Genomic DNA, 17,842 nt, shown 5'->3' with positions numbered 1-17,842 from the left:
GGAATCAACTGTGGAACATCATCTACACAGATACACCCTTGCAGCAGTAGAGTAACAACACACACACACACACACACACACACACACACACACACACACACTAACTAAAGCCCTTTTCCCACATGCGCTTTGTACCGCAAAATGACCGGAACGTGGTCAAATGCCTGCATGTGGGAAAAGCGCCGTGCCGGTATAAGCGCGACCCCGTCGTCGCGGCCATTTCACCAGTTTTGAGCAAGTCAGAAGAGCGGTATGATAGACAGACAGGTGAGAAAGGGGTCCAGTCCTTTTCCGCTATCAGTGGGCTGTGACTTCGGGGACCAGGTTGCACACAGTAGACAGTCCAACACGAAATACACAGCTGATTGTTCGATATTCCCCTGGTGTTGCGTACCACCAAAGGACTATTGCCAGTCGCAAACGCGCTTCCAGTGGTTTTCGCCACCGGGTGATCTTGCGTGCGGGTCGGACCAGACTCAGCACGTAGTCGAAAGTACACCAGGACATGCGAAAATGACGCTTCCATTCCACGTCGTCAAAATTGTTCAGAGCATCTTCCCAAAATAAATTCCCTCCTGGTCTCTCTCGCTTCCAGACGGCTCTAGTCTCACGCAGCAGCGCAAAGGTACATAACACTGTCATGATCTGTCCCCGGTTTAGTCTATCTTCATATTCTGCACGATGTTGAGCGGAGAAGACTGCGTGCGAACATGAATCTGTTTCTGTTCGCACGTATATCCCTTTCCATTTTCGCCTTAATTGGCGCTGTCTACGTTTGAGGAAAAAGCGCGTCAGCAATATTATCAAAAGAGTGGACGCCGGCTCCATGTTTGTTTGTTTTTTTTGACTGGCCTCAGTGGCCTGCAGCACAGACCCCAGGCCACTCTCCTCCGCCCCCCGCCCGCTCCGCCGCACCCCACCCCACCCCCCAACATACCGGCTATTTGACGACTTAGATTCTCACATGCGAACGCTGAGGTGTGAAGGGAAATTCAGGGAAATGTCCGATATTGACTTACAGGTAATTTTCCGGTACGCATGTGGGAAAAGGGCTACAGAGAGAGAGTTCTGTCCACAGCTGCTGCTGGATCGCACCTCCTTCCCAGGGAACACTATTGATCTCCCCACAAATTAGCATAGGAGGAGAACACCAAACTGGTCTGAGATCAGCGTCTAGCCTCCTCTGCCTCTGCATCGTTGGCAATGCATATATATCAACAACAAAATGTGTGGCGAGGCTGCCAAGCTTTACGGGCTTCCCGAACTACAATTTTGCGTGATCTGTGTTTGAAAGAGCCTATAGTCACTTTCAATGTAATCCTGGCGGGTCTTCGCACGGCGCAAATGCGCTCTGAAAAATGGCTCCTGTCTGTTGCTGTGTTTTCCTCGTTCTACTCCTCCTCCTCTCGTTCGGGCTGGGACACAGGAACGGGGTCCGGTTTGGGTTTGGGACCAGGCGCTGGAACCGGATCGATCATGTTGGTCACGGGTTTGACTACCGCGAACAACTTTGAGGCCAGGGACCTGATACCATGTCACAGGCTGGGGAAGTCTTTGAACTACGCTAAGCTCTAATAAAAACAAAAACACGTCAAACACGTATTTGGCTGGGAGGCACATTCCTGATAAGACGTTAAAGACGTATATGGCCAGGAATGAGTTAACAGGTTACCAGCGTGTGATCAATATTCACTGTGAAGAACTATAACAGGTGTGATCAATATCCACTGTGAAGCACTATAACAGGTGTGATCAATATTCACTGTGAAGCACTATAACAGGTGTGATCAATATTCACTGTGTTCCCTGAACTATAACAGGTTACCAGCATGTGATAATCTATACTGCCCCCTAGTGGGTAAAGTTTAAGTCTGATCAATATTCACTCTGTTCCCTGATTGAAAAACAGGTGCAAGGAAGACATTGATTGGAGCCCCGGCACTGGAACACGAACACCTAAATGGGTCCAGTCGCAGGGCTCTAATCAATGTCTTGCTTGCACCTGTTTTACTTCCTGCCTTTAGACACAAAATCATCTCTTGAGACTGTTTTACTTCCTGCCTTTAGACACTAAATCATCTCTCGAGACTGTTTTACTTCCTGCCTTTAGACACGAAATCATCTCTCGAGACTGTTTTACTTCCTGCCTTTAGACACAAAATCATCTCTCGAGACTGTTTTACTTCCTGCCTTTAGACACAAAATCATCTCTCGAGACTGTTTTACTTCCTGCCTTTAGACACAAAATCATCTCTCGAGACTTTTACTTCCTGCCTTTAGACACAAAATCATCTCTCGAGACTGTTTTACTTCCTGCCTTTAGACACTAAATCATCTCTCGAGACTGTTTTACTTCCTGCCTTTAGACACTAAATCATCTCTCGAGACTGTTTTACTTCCTGCCTTTAGACACAAAATCATCTCTCGAGACTGTTTTACTTCCTGCCTTTAGACACTAAATCATCTCTCGAGACTGTTTTACTTCCTGCCTTTAGACACAAAATCATCTCTCGAGACTTTTACTTCCTGCCTTTAGACACAAAATCATCTCTCGAGACTGTTTTACTTCCTGCCTTTAGACACTAAATCATCTCTCGAGACTGTTTTACTTCCTGCCTTTAGACACAAAATCATCTCTCGAGACTGTTTTACTTCCTGCCTTTAGACACTAAATCATCTCTCAAGACTGTTTTACTTCCTGCCTTTAGACACAAAATCATCTCTCGAGACTGTTTTACTTCCTGCCTTTAGACACTAAATCATCTCTCGAGACTGTTTTACTTCCTGCCTTTAGACACAAAATCATCTCTCGAGACTGTTTTACTTCCTGCCTTTAGACACAAAATCATCTTTCGAGAGAATCGAGACAGACTTTCGACTTGCATCGAAAATCTGTCTGCAAGCTCCATGAAAAGCTGCATAACAGAGCTCAAGTGGGCAGTCTCACATGCTGCACTTTACCCAATCAAAATGGAGTAGAAGTGACCAAGTCAAAGTAAAACTCATCATTTTCAGCATGTAGCAACGAGCTAGTGTTGTTGTTGCACAGCGGCGGAGGCATTATTTGAGATCAAGCGGAAAGAAAATCCATAAATGGTCAGAACCGGTGGGTCGGAGGCAATGACAGAGCTTGCAGGGAGCGGAAAGGGATTTTCTTCTGCTGCCGACTCTGGGGGAGCCCCTTTAGTTCCGGTTATTCAGGCATTCAAATGAGCCTGTCCCCAGGTTACAGAAGATATATATATTTGTAACCATTAACCAGAATGGTTGATTTGGGTGGCATGTGAAATAAGCTAATAGCATTGAAGATGGATGTAAGTTGCCAGTTTGCCCAATAGACCCATACGAGAACCATGAAGACTTACCTCTAATTTAGTGCTACACAAGTGAATATCATGCGGGTTATCAATGTCGAGCCACATTTTTCATTCTGGTTCTACTGTTGTGTTCAGTAGTAATTGTTATACTACATTATACCACAAGGCGGTGCTGTGGGCTAAGGCCCAATAAGGAAGAGTCAGGAAGTAGAGTAGAAGAAGTGTGTTGTTGTTGCCACTACCTGTCAGGCCATGATAGAGCCAATGCCTTGCTTCTCTTATTAAAATCCTTAACCATCCTACCAGATTCTGATTCCTTCTTCTACATTAACCCATTGATACCTGATGCAGCATTTGTGTGTGTATCCCTTTAAGGGATACGCACACAAATGAGGGATATACACGCAAATGCTGCATCAGGTATAAATGGGTTAAAACACTACATCTACAGACTGGAAAACAAGGAAATAACTGGGAAAATTCCAAAGCAGGAAGGAGATTTTGCTGTCCAATGTGTGTCACTCAGTTTAACAAATGATTTAATTATCTCTCTCTTTCTTTGGAAATGGCCTTGAAAAGCAAATGTGATGAAACATGTATTTTCGAAGGTAACGCCACTCCCTTAGGGTTAGGGTTAGGTAACGCCACTCCCTTGGCCCACGCATGTTGCAATGAGTCTGCAGCTATAAAGTACATGTTGTAACCTGTAGTCTATGCTTCAAGAACACAACAACCCCATCCCTCTCTTCCCTGTCTCTCTTCAACACCCCATACCCCCTCCCCCCACTTCTATCTTAAAATTGCCTTTATATTGTGTCCAATGGAACCCAAATGACGGAATATGCCAACAGAAAAAAAGAAACGAAAAAAGGCGTCTCTCGGATGAGACGACTTTCCAGCATTTACTGAACCAATTTACTGAACCAAAGTAGGTTTTCCGCTTTAGGGCATTCAAAATAAAAACCTTAACCTTAATATACATCTTTGAGTAATGATTTACAGCCACAGTTTCACTCCATATGTAATCTTAACATCACAAGTATTTTGCAACACAGTCTCACAGAAAATTGTAAAATAGCAACGGTTTGGACCAACGTTGCTATGTTACAATTTCGGCTCCAAAATTGTAAAATGGTAACGTTTTAGGTTTAGGGTTAGGGTCTGGGGAGAGGTTAGGTTTAGGGTTAGGGTCTGGGGAGAGGTTAGCTTTAGGTTTAGGGTTAGGGTCTGGGAGAGGTTAGAGGGGTCGGAGACCACCAATTTTTGGCCCCGGTGCGGTGATGCACCAGGGGCCCTAATAATGACTCACATTATGCACAACTCTATGCACGACAATGCTCAATGCTCCACACATGGTCACGTCTCAGTGGCGGCCGGCCACTAGAGGGCGCCGTCCCACCTACCCACATGAGGGAGGGGGCTTCCACCAGTGCTGCAGCCAGGATCTGTGCACATGCGCTGTTCACTCTCAAAACAAAGGGATTTGGGAGGGCTGTGGGCGCTCGCTCGTACCTAGTGACCAGGTGGAGGTGGGGTCAGGTAGAGCGACGGCAATGCATTCTTGACAGACTCGATATTTGCATGCACGAACGTGCACGGACATACTAACGTTAGTAAAAGCACAGATGGCAGACCCAATGAAAGACGGACCCGAGGAGGATCATTTTGTATTGCCCCTGGATGCTCAAATGAGCACTATTGTCTAAAAGACAGTGGTAAAGTCATTTGTTGTTCTTCATGAAGAAGGTGCCCCGCAACTGCTCTCGTCTCAGCCCCTCTGCAGTTGATCTGAAAATAGGTGAGTAAACTCTCTGCCACATTTCAAAAACGTTTATCCTCCCCCGTTTATAATTGTCTTGACCATCAAAATTGCACTTGTGAAATTAATGAATATGCTACAACACAGCACAGCGAATCCCACACTAGCTGTTGTAAACAGTAGCATCCATGGTGGTACGCTAGCTACACATAGCAATCCTACGCTAATATAACAAAATTATATGCTCAACACGGAAGGTCAAATCGCGATGCCTTTAAAGGACTATATGTATTTTTTCACCCCGAATCTAATGCTGCCACCCACGAGTCTCTATGGGTTAGGGTTACGGAGATACAAGCCGTTCGTCGGCTAGCAGCTAGCTTTAGCGATTCTGCATTGATTCACAAATGTCAAAAGTCTATTATTACATTATCTACATTTTCTGGGAAACGGATGGTCAAATCGCGATGGCTATAAAGGACTATATGTATTTTTTCGCCCCGAATCTAACGCTGCCACCCCCGAGTCTCTCCGAGTTACGGTTACAGAGATACAAGCCATTCGTCGGCTAGCAGCTAGCTTTAGCACTTCTGCTTAACAAATGTTGAACGCTCCGGTGGAATGGTGTCCAGCCTGTTATTTTGTGTCCTGTCGCATCATCAAGGTTCTGCTTCTGGCACCATGCATGTTTATATGATGGATGCTCAGTCAGGTGATATGTTTTGACTCGTTCTTTATTGCAACTTAACGTCAGTGAAGCTTGTGCTTCTTCTTCTTCTTCTGCACTTTCCACTTTTACTGTGGCTTTCCTGCATTCTTGGAACCCTGACTGCCACCTGTTGGCTAACTCTTGTAACAGAGGGCAGCATTTGTATTAAAAAAATATAATGGAAATAAATGCATTTGTTTATTTTAATTATGGATCATAATACAATGCAATTCCAAATTAACTTTATTTTGAAAGTAGCCACACAGTGAGAAAAAACTAAGTGAATTCCAAATGAACTTTATTTTAAAAGTAGCCACACAGTGAGAAAAAAATAAAGTGAGAAAAAATAAATCATGTATTGGGGAAAAAAGAAGTGATGCATCGATTTAAGATGCATCGAGATGCATCGATAATCGTTTTATAGTCGAATCGTAGCCCTCTGAATCGTAATCGAATTGTGAGGCTAGTGAAGATTCACAGCCCTACAAGGCAGGCATTTTAACAAGCTAAGATAAGCACAATTGTGGTTCAACAATTTGACAACAGTGGTTGAGCATATAGTTTTGTGTGGCAAATATATCGTATATAGTTTTCTATTATTAGCCTAGGATTGCTATGTAGCTAGCGTACCACCATGGATGCTACTGTTTACAACAGCTAGTGTGGGATTCGCTGTGCTGTGTTGTAGGCATATTCATTCATTTCACAAGTGCAATTTTGATGGTCCTCCATCTGTGCTTTTAGTTAACGTTAGTATGTCTGTGCTCCATTTTTACCGGTGAGTAAACAACAAGCAGCGCTGCAGCCTGGCTGCATACACAAGAGCTATAATGCGTGTGACGTCACCATCTAGCTTTCAACAACATGGCGGCGCTCAGTGGCGAAACAGGGCAAAAACAGGGAAATACATTTTAGTTTTGCAGCCAATGAAGCTGTAATTCACATTTGATTGCAGGGTTCTGTCTTACCCAAGGTACAAAGCAAACAAACCACACTTGTATTGTTCAAATCAATGCTTCATCTCCACTTTAAATCCATACATGTAGCTTTTAAACTGGTTAGGAAATCATGTTGCCTCTATGCAAAAGTTAATTTCCAACACGGACAGGCTAAAGCTGGGGATTGGCAAGGACCTCATGGGTATACATGGGTGACGATACCATGCACCGTGTATACCGGGGTTCAACCTGGCCATGTTTTTTTTTACCATTTTATAATTTTGGAGCCGGAATTGTAACAGAGCAACGTTGATCCAAAACATTGTTATTTTTGGGCTGGTATTTTGATACAAGGTTTATGTTTTATTCCTTGGAATATAATTTCTTTCTCTCCAAAGGTGAGAATTTAAATGCCTTTTATTCTGAAAGTAAATTGAGGTATTTCCGTTGCTAGTCTGGCATAACTGTCACTCTTTTAACACAGCCCAAATATTACTGCCGTGTTTCAGAAAGGTAACGTTAGTTTAAATTTCGATGTTACATTGATTATATTGAGGAACTGTTTGTCCGTCCATGAACATTTTGTGGCGCTGCCACAGTTGATGTATTGGAGACAATGTCAGGTCAATCTACTGGTTTAGTGTCTTGCAGGCTGCAGCCACAGTGAGTTCATGCATTGAAACACCCGCTGCGGGGGGGCGGCTGAACATTGGTTGGTGAGGCGATGTGAATGTGTCAATGGCAATTACCCCATGCTGCGGCTTACCTGTTAAAAAAAACATGGCTGTTTGTGTCATTTGATTGTAATCACCTGTTATTTTCCTACCTAGATGCCCATGTGGTGATGTAACAGAATACTATCAATAGAAAGCTGTATCCATAATCATCTGCTGAAAGTGGAAGGTTTCTCCGGGCTCACTGAATAGGCCATTTTCAACCAGCATGATTTGTGACATCACGAATACTGGAGCCAATCCCTGTCCAGTATTCAGCAGTTAAAGCCATTGTTTGTATGCTGTGATTGGCTAGTTATGTTCTAGAATGATAACCCTGATTGGTTGCTTTGGAATTTTTAATGAGGCAGAAGGAGGGGAAGTCATTTTAAGGATTTTAACAAGATAATTTAAACTTTTTGTGTGGGTAAAAAACTATCAGAAACAAATTATTATTCATACTATTAGTATTTTATATACATAATTTGTCTTTAACCAATACATAAATATTGTCTTTAATCAAATTATTGCCAAAATATATGAAACACCAATGTGGACTATATGAACCAAAAGCCACAAGCTTCAGTACACCTCAGCATACTTCAAATGTTTCCTGACGGGATGCGGCCTGAAATTCATTTACATTTTAGATTTGATTTCAAACATGTTAAAAAAAGAAAAGGAAAAAGATAAACAATAAAAGAAATATAAGTAAGAAAAGAAATATAGGCAATAACATGCCAAACAAGGGTAAACAATTGAATTCACAATAAGCATATACAACAAGAATTCATTCATTCAGTCATTTGATGTTTTGACAATGGTGGTGGAAAACAAAGTCTCAAGCACTCATCCAAAATGTCCAACATCAACCTACAATGTGTCAAATCATTTGTGACTAATTCCTTCTTAAATAACATCCTGCTCTCAGACATGCCAAAACAGCAGTCTGCACTGGCACCAGATAGCAGCGTGAACATATGGCAACATCACATTAAGAACTTCATCTGGCCCAGGAATGCTCCCTATCCCTTTGGCCCAGCTCCTTTGAGTTGTTGAGTTGTTGTTTGAGTTGTTGGCCCAGCTCCTTTGAGTTGTTGAGTTGTTGTTTGAGTTGTTGGCCCAGCTCCTTTGAGTTGTTGTGCTCGATGAGGTGGGTCTTCTCCCTGAGGTATTTGGAGATTAAGCAAGAGCTCCACATGTCCCACCCCAGATAACTGTGCTAATGTCTTCCTGCCAGACACACAGGGGAGGAAAGGCTTTGGCTTTTGTTCCAGAGACCAAGGAGCAAAAGACACAATTCAAAGCAACTGCAGAACTTAAGGGCCAAAATTGCCCCCAAGATTTTTCATTCAATTAATTTTCCATCTCTAACACACACTCAGCACCTGCAAGCTGGTTGCCAGAAGAACACACACACACACACACACACACACACACACACACACACACAAGCTGGTTGCCAGAAGCACACACTCACACAAGCAGCACTGTTGTTCACACTACGCTTTAGCAACCTTATGCACTCATTTATATTTTTTTAAAGTGCCCCCCCCCCCACTTTTTTGTAAATGCCCCCATTTTTAGACAGTGGGGGCAGAAGTTGTTCCCAATACAGAAAAGGAGCAACAGCCTCCAAAAGTAGACATTACAATTTGAGGATAGAACAAAAATGACGAGTATATTTATCAAGGCAACATTTAACTGACCTGTATTGAATAGGAATCAGCTTTACTTACTTTGCGAAGTATATTACATCTCCAAAGGAGGTGTGAGTGCAGTGTCAACAGTGTTACGCCAAAACCAAGGCTGATGAGCTTCTGAACTCCATCCACTGATTCAATTAAGCTCTCTATTCAGGATCATTTCTACCCCCGTTACAATGAAAGCCAGTCCTCAAACTCCAGCTCATTTATCCAACAGCACGCCTCAGACACAGGACCTCTGTTTGACAGTGTAAAAACCTGAGCAGGAGAAAAAGCATGCGTTTTGGGTAGTCGTCATTAAGGGAGGTCCTAAGTCCCTCTGCTGACACCATCTCACATTACAGCTATAAAACAATGTTCTTTTTTTAAAGAGCTTTTAAAGGACAAAGGTTCTTTCAAAGCTAAACATTAAGTCCAGCATGATTTGGTTGTTAGATTTGATTGAGTACTGCACACCACCACATGACTTTTGATGTTGAAAAGAGTGGGGCGAGTCAGAGCAACGATCCCGCTCTCTCTTTCTGTCTCCCTGTTGGAGGGAGGGAGGGCTGCATGTTAAAACAGGTTCAGGTCTCAACCTGTTTCTGAAGGAGCACTCAACACCTCTGACAAAGCCAAATAACAAGAAAACAAGCATGAGGTGCAAGCCTTCTTCAAGGTTAGACTTCACACCATCTGAGATGGACTAAATAAGCTAGACTTCACACCATCTGAGATGGACTAAATAAGATAGACTTCACACCATCTGAGATGGACTAAATAAGATAGACTTCACACCATCTGAGACTTCACACCCTCTGAGATGGACTAAATAAGCTTGGCTGCTTTCACCAAGACATAAGCCACTTTCAGACATGAACTCTGGACTCTGTCCGTTGAATCAGGTCTGGACATTCCCTGTTACCCTTTCAGACAAGAGCCATTGTTGTGTGTTCACACATGAGGACATCCTCCAGTGTAGAGTAGTGATATGATGTAGTGCAGTGATACTTAACTTGCGGCCCATGATAGGGTGCCAAGTGGCTCCCTGGCCATTTTCTAATTCACAATGAAAACTATAAAGTTGGACTGAGCTCCAGCTAAATTCTCAAATATTGCCACCTGCTCACCACCCAGGTACTTATATGTACTAACAAACTTAACTTAACCTATCCTGTGTGCACAAAATTGTTAGACTAAACTCCGGCTGACACCCTAAATACCTACAATCCGCTACAGAAAATTGTATATTATTAATGTTTGTTTATTAACTAGCCCCTGGCCTCCTGTCATTTTGCATAAGTGGCCTCCGGGCAAAGCAAGTTGAGTATCCCTGATGTAGTGTGTTGCAGGAATCGCAGTGTTTATGCGAGACAGAGTTTTCATAGTTTTTTTCAATGTAGACTACATCAGTCCCTAACCCATCACCTACATAACCCTAACCCTACATCAGAGATATATTTCAGAAAGCAATTCTCCACTCCATGAAAAAAACTTTCTATGCATTATTCTGGCGATAGGGTTAGAAAGCGTGGGCTTGCGATGTGCCAAAAAGTGAGCACCTGTTTGCACAACGCCCAAAAGTCGGCTGCCAAATAGTGATCGTGGTCACGTTAAACGCGGGAAAAAGCAATTTTATAAATGGCATTCAAGTCATATCTGACTTGTTTTCAATGTATTTCTCCCCACAAAAGTTATCTCTCAAATATATAGCCTATAAGGCCATGGCCACACTGATCCATCAGAAAATGGACAGAATTATAAAACGGATGGATGATGTTCATTGCATGTACAAGTAAACTACTTGTACAGCAGGTGGCGGTAAGCACCTTGGAGATGTCAGCGACCTGCCTATAAACCAAGAGAAGATGCTGTGCGCTACATTACTTATGTACCACTGAATGACCAGTTTGATGTAACGGTCAGCCAGTTTGAGTCACGCTCTTCCATAAAGCCCACCAGCTTTGATATCTGTTGGCTAGTTGTTGATATTTATAATGGTATTGTGGCTCTAAAATAGCATTTTTAAGCGGTGCCAGCCACTTCTATAAGTGACTCTGTGTGTTTGTAGGCGAGGTTTTGGGAAGACTCACCAGGATTTGGGAGAAACTGTAGGCTCTTTCATACACAGATCGCGGAAAAATAGCCGTTTAGGAGTCCCGTAAAGCCAGCCGCCTCGCCACAGAAATTGCTTTCACACGAGCCAAGCAGCACGGCCACATTACCGTGCTGCTCTGTACTTTCAGGTGAAATCCCCCGCTCCCGCATTGAAAGGCGAGCAGAGGGATTTCCAGCTCCTCCTAGCCCAAATTAATATTTTCATAGGTTAGTGTAGCCTAGGCTACTGTATGATGAACGAATTCAATTCAACAACAGACTTTCCTCCTTCTCCTAGTCCGCTGAGGAGATCTGTATCGGCATTTTCATTGGCTGTTTGCCGATATCATAACTTAATAAAAAAATGCGCTAATTTGCGGCTGCTGCACCTGGAAGAATCCCCTCCTACAGTAGTTCTGTGTCTGGAGCAATGTCCCGCCCACAGCGCTATCTGATTGGTTACACATCAAGCAATAGCCTATCAGAGAGCTCAGAGATGAAATCTTGACACCTCACCTCAGTGCTTTCTGTTCAGCCGCAGCCTGCACTAGACAGGGGGACAGTGCGAGGCTGCCTGAAGCGAGAGCAGCGGACTAGTTGGCTGTTGTAACTGTAACACTCACACTGTGTTAAGGTAAAGCAGCAGATATTGTCATGCCAAAGTTGTAATAAAGTTAATATACATAATAATTACCTACGCTGACATTGCAAAAACACCACGATCTTATGAGCGATTCGTATGAAGCGCTGCCTCGCACAGTGTGGTGTGTGGAGATAGGTCTGTCTATCAGTCTACTTTTTTTACTTTCACTCGTCACTTTCTTGATACATGAGGTGATTTCCCCTGTAATTTTTTTATGAATGAGCTGACCATTCGCACCTTTTCCGGCTCGCTGCGACGACCTTTCAAGTGGAGGCGGGTTGTCCGCCAATACGGCGATGTGACAACCTTTGGTGCCGGGACAAAAGGCGTACAAGAATTACCCACCAACGCGCGTTCATGCCTTTCACATCGGAGCCGCGAATCCTAATTTCCGCGCATTTTTCGGCTTTCATGGCCGGTGTGAAAGACCCTTGTGTGTGTGTGTGTGTGTGTGTGTGTGTGTGTGTGAAACTGTGTGTGTGTGTGTGTGTGTGTGTGTGTGTGTGTGTGTGAGAGTGAGAGAGAGAGAGAGAGAGACAAGACATGATACAATGACATTGGCTGGGTTTCCCAAAAGCTTCTTTGCGCTAAGAAGCTAATTCAACCCTTCTTAAGGCCCCCTTAAGAAGCAAACGCGTTTCCCAATTGCTTCTTTACGAAGGCATGCGTTTCCCAAAAGCTTCTTAGCGCCAAGAAGCTTCTTTGACCCTTCTTAAGGCTCCCGTAAGAAGCCAACGAAGCCAACGCGTTTCCCGATTGCTTCTTAGCCTAAAATTATCTTCCAATTATCCTCCGTTAAGAAGGCTGCGTTTCCCAAAAGCTTCTTAGTGCTAAGATGATCTTTCGTTAAGAAGGTTTTGTAAGAAGGGTCTGGAGCCTTCTTAACACCTTCTTAATGACAAAACACTGGCAGATCCAGCCGCGTCAGGCAAAAGGAGATACTTGTGTCCACTGTTCCTCTTGTGTTTTTCCCTTTTTCCTTTCTTTCATGTACCCTTTAGTGTTTAAAATTAGGGAACACTTGAAAATCTCCTCTGTATGTATGGTTGCTTGTGTTTTAAATGTTTTACCGTAGGCTATATTCCTCTAATCAGAATGGATTCCTTTTATAATGTTGTGGATTTATATAGCACCTTTCACAGAACCCAAGGTCGCTTAAATTCTGTAGTGTTTCTCTGTTTTGTTGTATGCTGTGTATATAAAGCAATTTGAACTGCAGTCCATGTCTGAAATAAATAATGTTTAATAAAGTTTAACATGACCATGATTAGGTGTTAACAGTGTTTCTCAACCATTGAGTCGTGGCCCACTGCTGGGCTCAGAGTGCCATCAAGTGAGCCGCTCCAGTTAAGATGCTTCTTAAGAGCCTTCTATTTTTTTTATTTTTCTCGACTGTTAAGAAGGCGTTTGGGAAACACTTCTTTGGAGCCTTCTTAACTCCTTAAGAAGCTTCTTAACTCCTTAAGAAGCTTCTTAACTCTTAAGAAGCTTCTTTGTTGGGAAACTCAGCCATTATGAGTGCTACTCCTCATCAGTGCAGTTAAGAGACAGGGAGATAAATTAACCATAACAACAATATCACAGAAAATAGGTAAAAATATAAAATAAGTCAATAGAAAATAAGTAAAATAAGTATATACAAATACAATATACAAAATATACAGTATACAATGAATTAACAAATTATGTTATGACTTTTCATTGTATGCCATCTCTTTTTCACTTTGAATTGCATTACATATATGAAAACATGCTATATAAATAAAAACTGCAGTATGCATTAGTCAGCCTACCTGAAGCTGTGATGGTGACAGTGCTGTCATTGTTCTGCCTGGAGCTCAGAGTTAATCTGCTGTAATCCGCTGTTAGAATCCCCTGAGTCCATCCTTCTTTAATCCCTCAGAGCAGCAGCGGAGAGGAGAGCCCGTATGGACTCTGTGGACAGTCTAGGGCTGCAACTAACCTTTATTTCCACTGTCGATTATTTTCTCGACTAATCTATTAGTTGTTTGCTCTATACCAGTGATTCCCAAACTGTGGGCTTTGGCCCACTAGTGGGCCGTGGAGGTACTGCAGGTGGGCAGTGAGCGGTCAATCAAATGGCTGTAGCAGGGCCAGTTTTAAAGCTACAGTGGAGATCCTGTTATCAGAAGAAACTAGAAGACCTAAGGGACCCATTGGCAAGCATAGCATATTATGCTAGCTTGTCGGCAAGGGGACTAAATAACGCTCCAAACCTAGGTTGAATTTGGGCGAGGGAAAACTATTTCAAAGGGGCCCCTTGACCTCTCAGCTCAATTTATTTGAATGAAAAGTGGTTCAATGGGTACCACAAGTCTCCCCTTTACAGATAAGTTAGCATTTTTCACAGCTTAGCATTACGGTAATAGCTTGTGGATTGATTTCTTCTGTTGTTGCTCATCACATTTTGTCTCAACAAATGTGTTATGCATGCAAATACTTCTGATGAGTAAGGGGGGAGAAAATGTTGGCAATCTGCTTTTGAGTAATTTGCTGAAATGTTTTTGTGGATGGATTATCAATTTCCTTTATGTCCAAGTTTAGCAAGTTCACATGTTCACATGCTCTGTTAATGAAATAAAAAATATATCATATAAAAAAATATAGGGTTAGGGTTAAGGCCCCTACACATGATCTGTGCCCGGCTGTGGGGGACAGCGTTTCTGCTCCACTAGGTGGCAGCACTAACCTTGGTGACGCACAGCTCGATTTTGACACTTTTGCCCAGAGTTCAAAATATCTCAACGCTGACCTACGTGTCACTGACCTTTCATGAGCGCAACCAATCAGAGGAGGAAAAGAAGATAGCCGGTGCTCGCGCAGTTGCTGCTTGCACTAAATGCAATATTCAGCTCTACTAGATGCCAGAAAACCACTATTATACATTTAGCGAGTGAGGAGAGTAATATTGTTTTGAGCAGTGAAGGAAGCCGCACCAATCCAATAAATATAATGAATAGGCTAATAGTTTGGTTGATGATTACATTTTATGCAAGAATAGGAGAGTTAAACAGACCAGTTTCCTTAAAGACCCCCTAAAGCCATATTTTAACATATATAAATACTCTACTTTGAATAATAATTTGTCTGATGATTTCCCCCACAAAAAATGGTTAAAATATCTTGTTCGTTCAGCCACGGCTATCGCTAAAATGAAATGAAAGACCACCTGTGAGGCAGTCAAGTTGTTATATCTCAACAAATTGACCATGGGTTGTACTGCACGACCACCTTGTATTTTTGGGCTTATGGTAAATGGTAAATGGCCTGCATTTATATAGCGCTTTTATCCAAAGCGCTTTACAGTCAGTTGGTACATTCACCCATTCACACACCGATGGCGGCAGGTTACCACGCAGGGTGCTGGCACACCATCAGGAGCAATTTGGGGTTCAGTATCTTGCCCAAGGACACTTCGACATGCGGACTGGAGGAGGCGGGAATCGAACCACCGACCTCTTTTATCCAAGGCGATTAGTGGACGACCCGCTCTACCTCCTGAGCTACAGCCGCCCCTGGCTTACTTTAATTTAAATTCATTTTGTTTGTTTGTTTTACAACTGGAAGCACATAGCCCTATTTCTTCACAGCACACCTGTTCAATCAGACTCTGGCCTGACAAAGGTAGCCTGGTAAACCGCCCGTCACGTGAACTCACATTTCATTTGGTTCTCCGTGACGGTCTGGACCCGCACAGGCAGTTAAGATGATTGGTCGAGCCATGCCGGCCCGACGAATCAGCGGCGGCCGTAGGCGGGCTTAGGCTCGTCTGGGCAAGTAGTGGGTACATGGTCTTTGTAGTTCTTTTCACTCGTCAACATGGCTGCCGCCGCGGAAGTGACAGGCAGTCTGAATGAAATTGAATGTAACGTTCCCAATTCTATGTATTAAATTCTAAAAAACGACCCTCAACATTTGGGAAGGCTAAGCCACACAACTAGTTTGTTATAATCTAACTAAATGCTTCGAAGGTGACTTTACGACCGTGAGGACTCAATCAATGAATACCACGGAGATCATCCACAGGCACCTTCGGCGATCTGATTGGTTGAAGTTAACACCCACCAGCGGTGATAGCCAGATGGGTCATCCAATCACCTGCCAAGTAGCTTGGAAAAAGTGCCCGCCTCCGTCAGCGGGTCTGGTGACTTCATTCCCAGATCGACTGGTTTAGTGAAACCTATGTGGAGGTATACCGTCCATCTGGCAGCGTCAGGTTATGACAAAGGCCATTTGGCTGAAATGCAGACTTACAGCAGAAATACAGACTTTTGTCTGTAACGGAGCCCACAGCATAAGAATTTCACACATGCATACTTGTACTACCGAGTGACAATAAAAATCTTGAATCTTGAATCAACAGTTTTCTTTCCTTCCTTCCTTAAACTATCTCCCTTCCTAAACTTGTGTGCATTGGTAAAGAGACCATGCTATTACAAGCCCCTTTTTTGTCAATTGTCCCCCCTCCAAGAGCACCTTGCATACAAAGGTAAATGTACGTACAGTATGTACAGAGCACGCACGCACACACACACACACACACACACACACACACACACACACACACACACACACACACACACACACAGTGGTAGGGTTAGGGTACAATATGTACAGAGCACGCCAGCTGAGTGACTCTTTTACCACACAGAAGAAACATGACTTTCATTCAGTTATTCCCTACTTTAGCCAGGCAGCACTTACTTGGCATTCCACACATTCCAAGGCCAGATAGTGGGGGTTGGAGGAGGTAGTGGGGGTTGGAGGAGGTAGTGGGGGTTGGAGGAGGTAGTGGGGGTTAGAGGAGGTAGTGGGGGTTGGAGGAGGTAGTGGGGGTTGGAGGAGGTAGGGGGGTTAGAGGAGGTAGTGGGGGTTGGAGGAGGTAGTTGGGGTTGGAGGAGGTAGTGGGGGTTGGAGGAGGTAGTGGGAGGTTGGAGGAGGTAGTGGGGGTTGGAGGAGGTAGTGGGGGTTAGAGGAGGTAGTGGGGGTTGGAGGAGAACAGGTAGTGGGGGTTGGAGGAGGTAGTGGGGGTTGGAGGAGGTAGTGGGGGTTGGAGGAGAACAGGTAGTGGGGGTTGGAGGAGAACAGGTAGTGGGGGTTGGAGGAGAAGCGTTCATAACTCCCATCCAAAAGAGTCAAGTGGGGGAAATGCCGCACATGAGAGCACATTTTGCACAAAATGAAACCAATGATCATCAGGGAGGTGAGGAATTGAATGTTGTAAATTAATTCAAATACTTAGGTGTTATGTTAGACTCCACACTCTTGTTCAGGAGTCATGTCAAAATGATCTCGAAAACGATTAAATTTAATTCATGTAATTTTAGACAAATAAGGTGTTCCTTATCTAATAGTGCTGCTCTGATGTTCCTGCATTCCATGATACTCTCACATATGAGCTACTGCTTAACCAGTTGGTCTATGACAGGCTCAACAATTCTTAAACCAATCGAATCACTTTACAAAAAAGCATTAAAAATCCTAGATAAAAAACCCTTCACCTATCATCACTGCAATATTCTAACCAAATTCAACATGCTAAGCTTTGACAACTTCAGGAAATTCACCTCTGCCTGCTTGATATACAAAGTCCTGCATGGCCTAGCGTCTCCACCTCTTTTAACCTTGATTAAATATAGATCTACTGCCAATCCGACCCGGCTAACTAGAGCCATCACCAACAGGGATTGTGAAGTTCCGCTCAGAAGAACCCTGTTTGGTCAAAACGTGCTATCCTTTAAAGCAGTGATCCTCACTATTTCTTCGATGAGAGCAGCACTGGCAGGACAAAGTCAATAGGAGAGCCACTTTTACCGCAAAACACCAAAAGCCACCCCAACCAAGCACATCTGCCTACCATTTTTTTGTTTGATTGTTTTCCACACACACACACACACACACACACACACACACACACACACACACACACACACACACACACACACACACACACACACACA

At 43.5% G+C, this 17,842-nt stretch overlaps 1 protein-coding gene across 1 annotated transcript in view; it reads right to left on the bottom strand.

Moving 5' to 3' along the window:
- Window positions 1–8,439: 8,439 nt before the first annotated feature.
- LOC310800787 (ATP-binding cassette sub-family A member 2-like) overlaps window positions 8,440–17,842 on the bottom strand; it is a gene marked incomplete at both ends in the record, with an annotated part of 116,230 nt that continues 106,827 nt past the window's right edge. Inside the window, one exon of the mRNA XM_083664710.1 lies at window positions 8,440–8,602. Within this exon, the coding sequence (XP_083520836.1) occupies window positions 8,440–8,602 (163 nt within the window). The remainder of the gene's footprint in view (window positions 8,603–17,842) is intronic.

This window comes from Poromitra crassiceps, assembly GCF_964638095.1.
Source record: "Poromitra crassiceps genome assembly, contig: HAP1_SCAFFOLD_72, whole genome shotgun sequence".
Taxonomy (NCBI): Eukaryota; Metazoa; Chordata; class Actinopteri; order Beryciformes; family Melamphaidae; genus Poromitra; species Poromitra crassiceps.
Note: the sequence above shows the minus strand (reverse complement) of the source record. Positions and strands in the feature narration are given on the sequence as shown.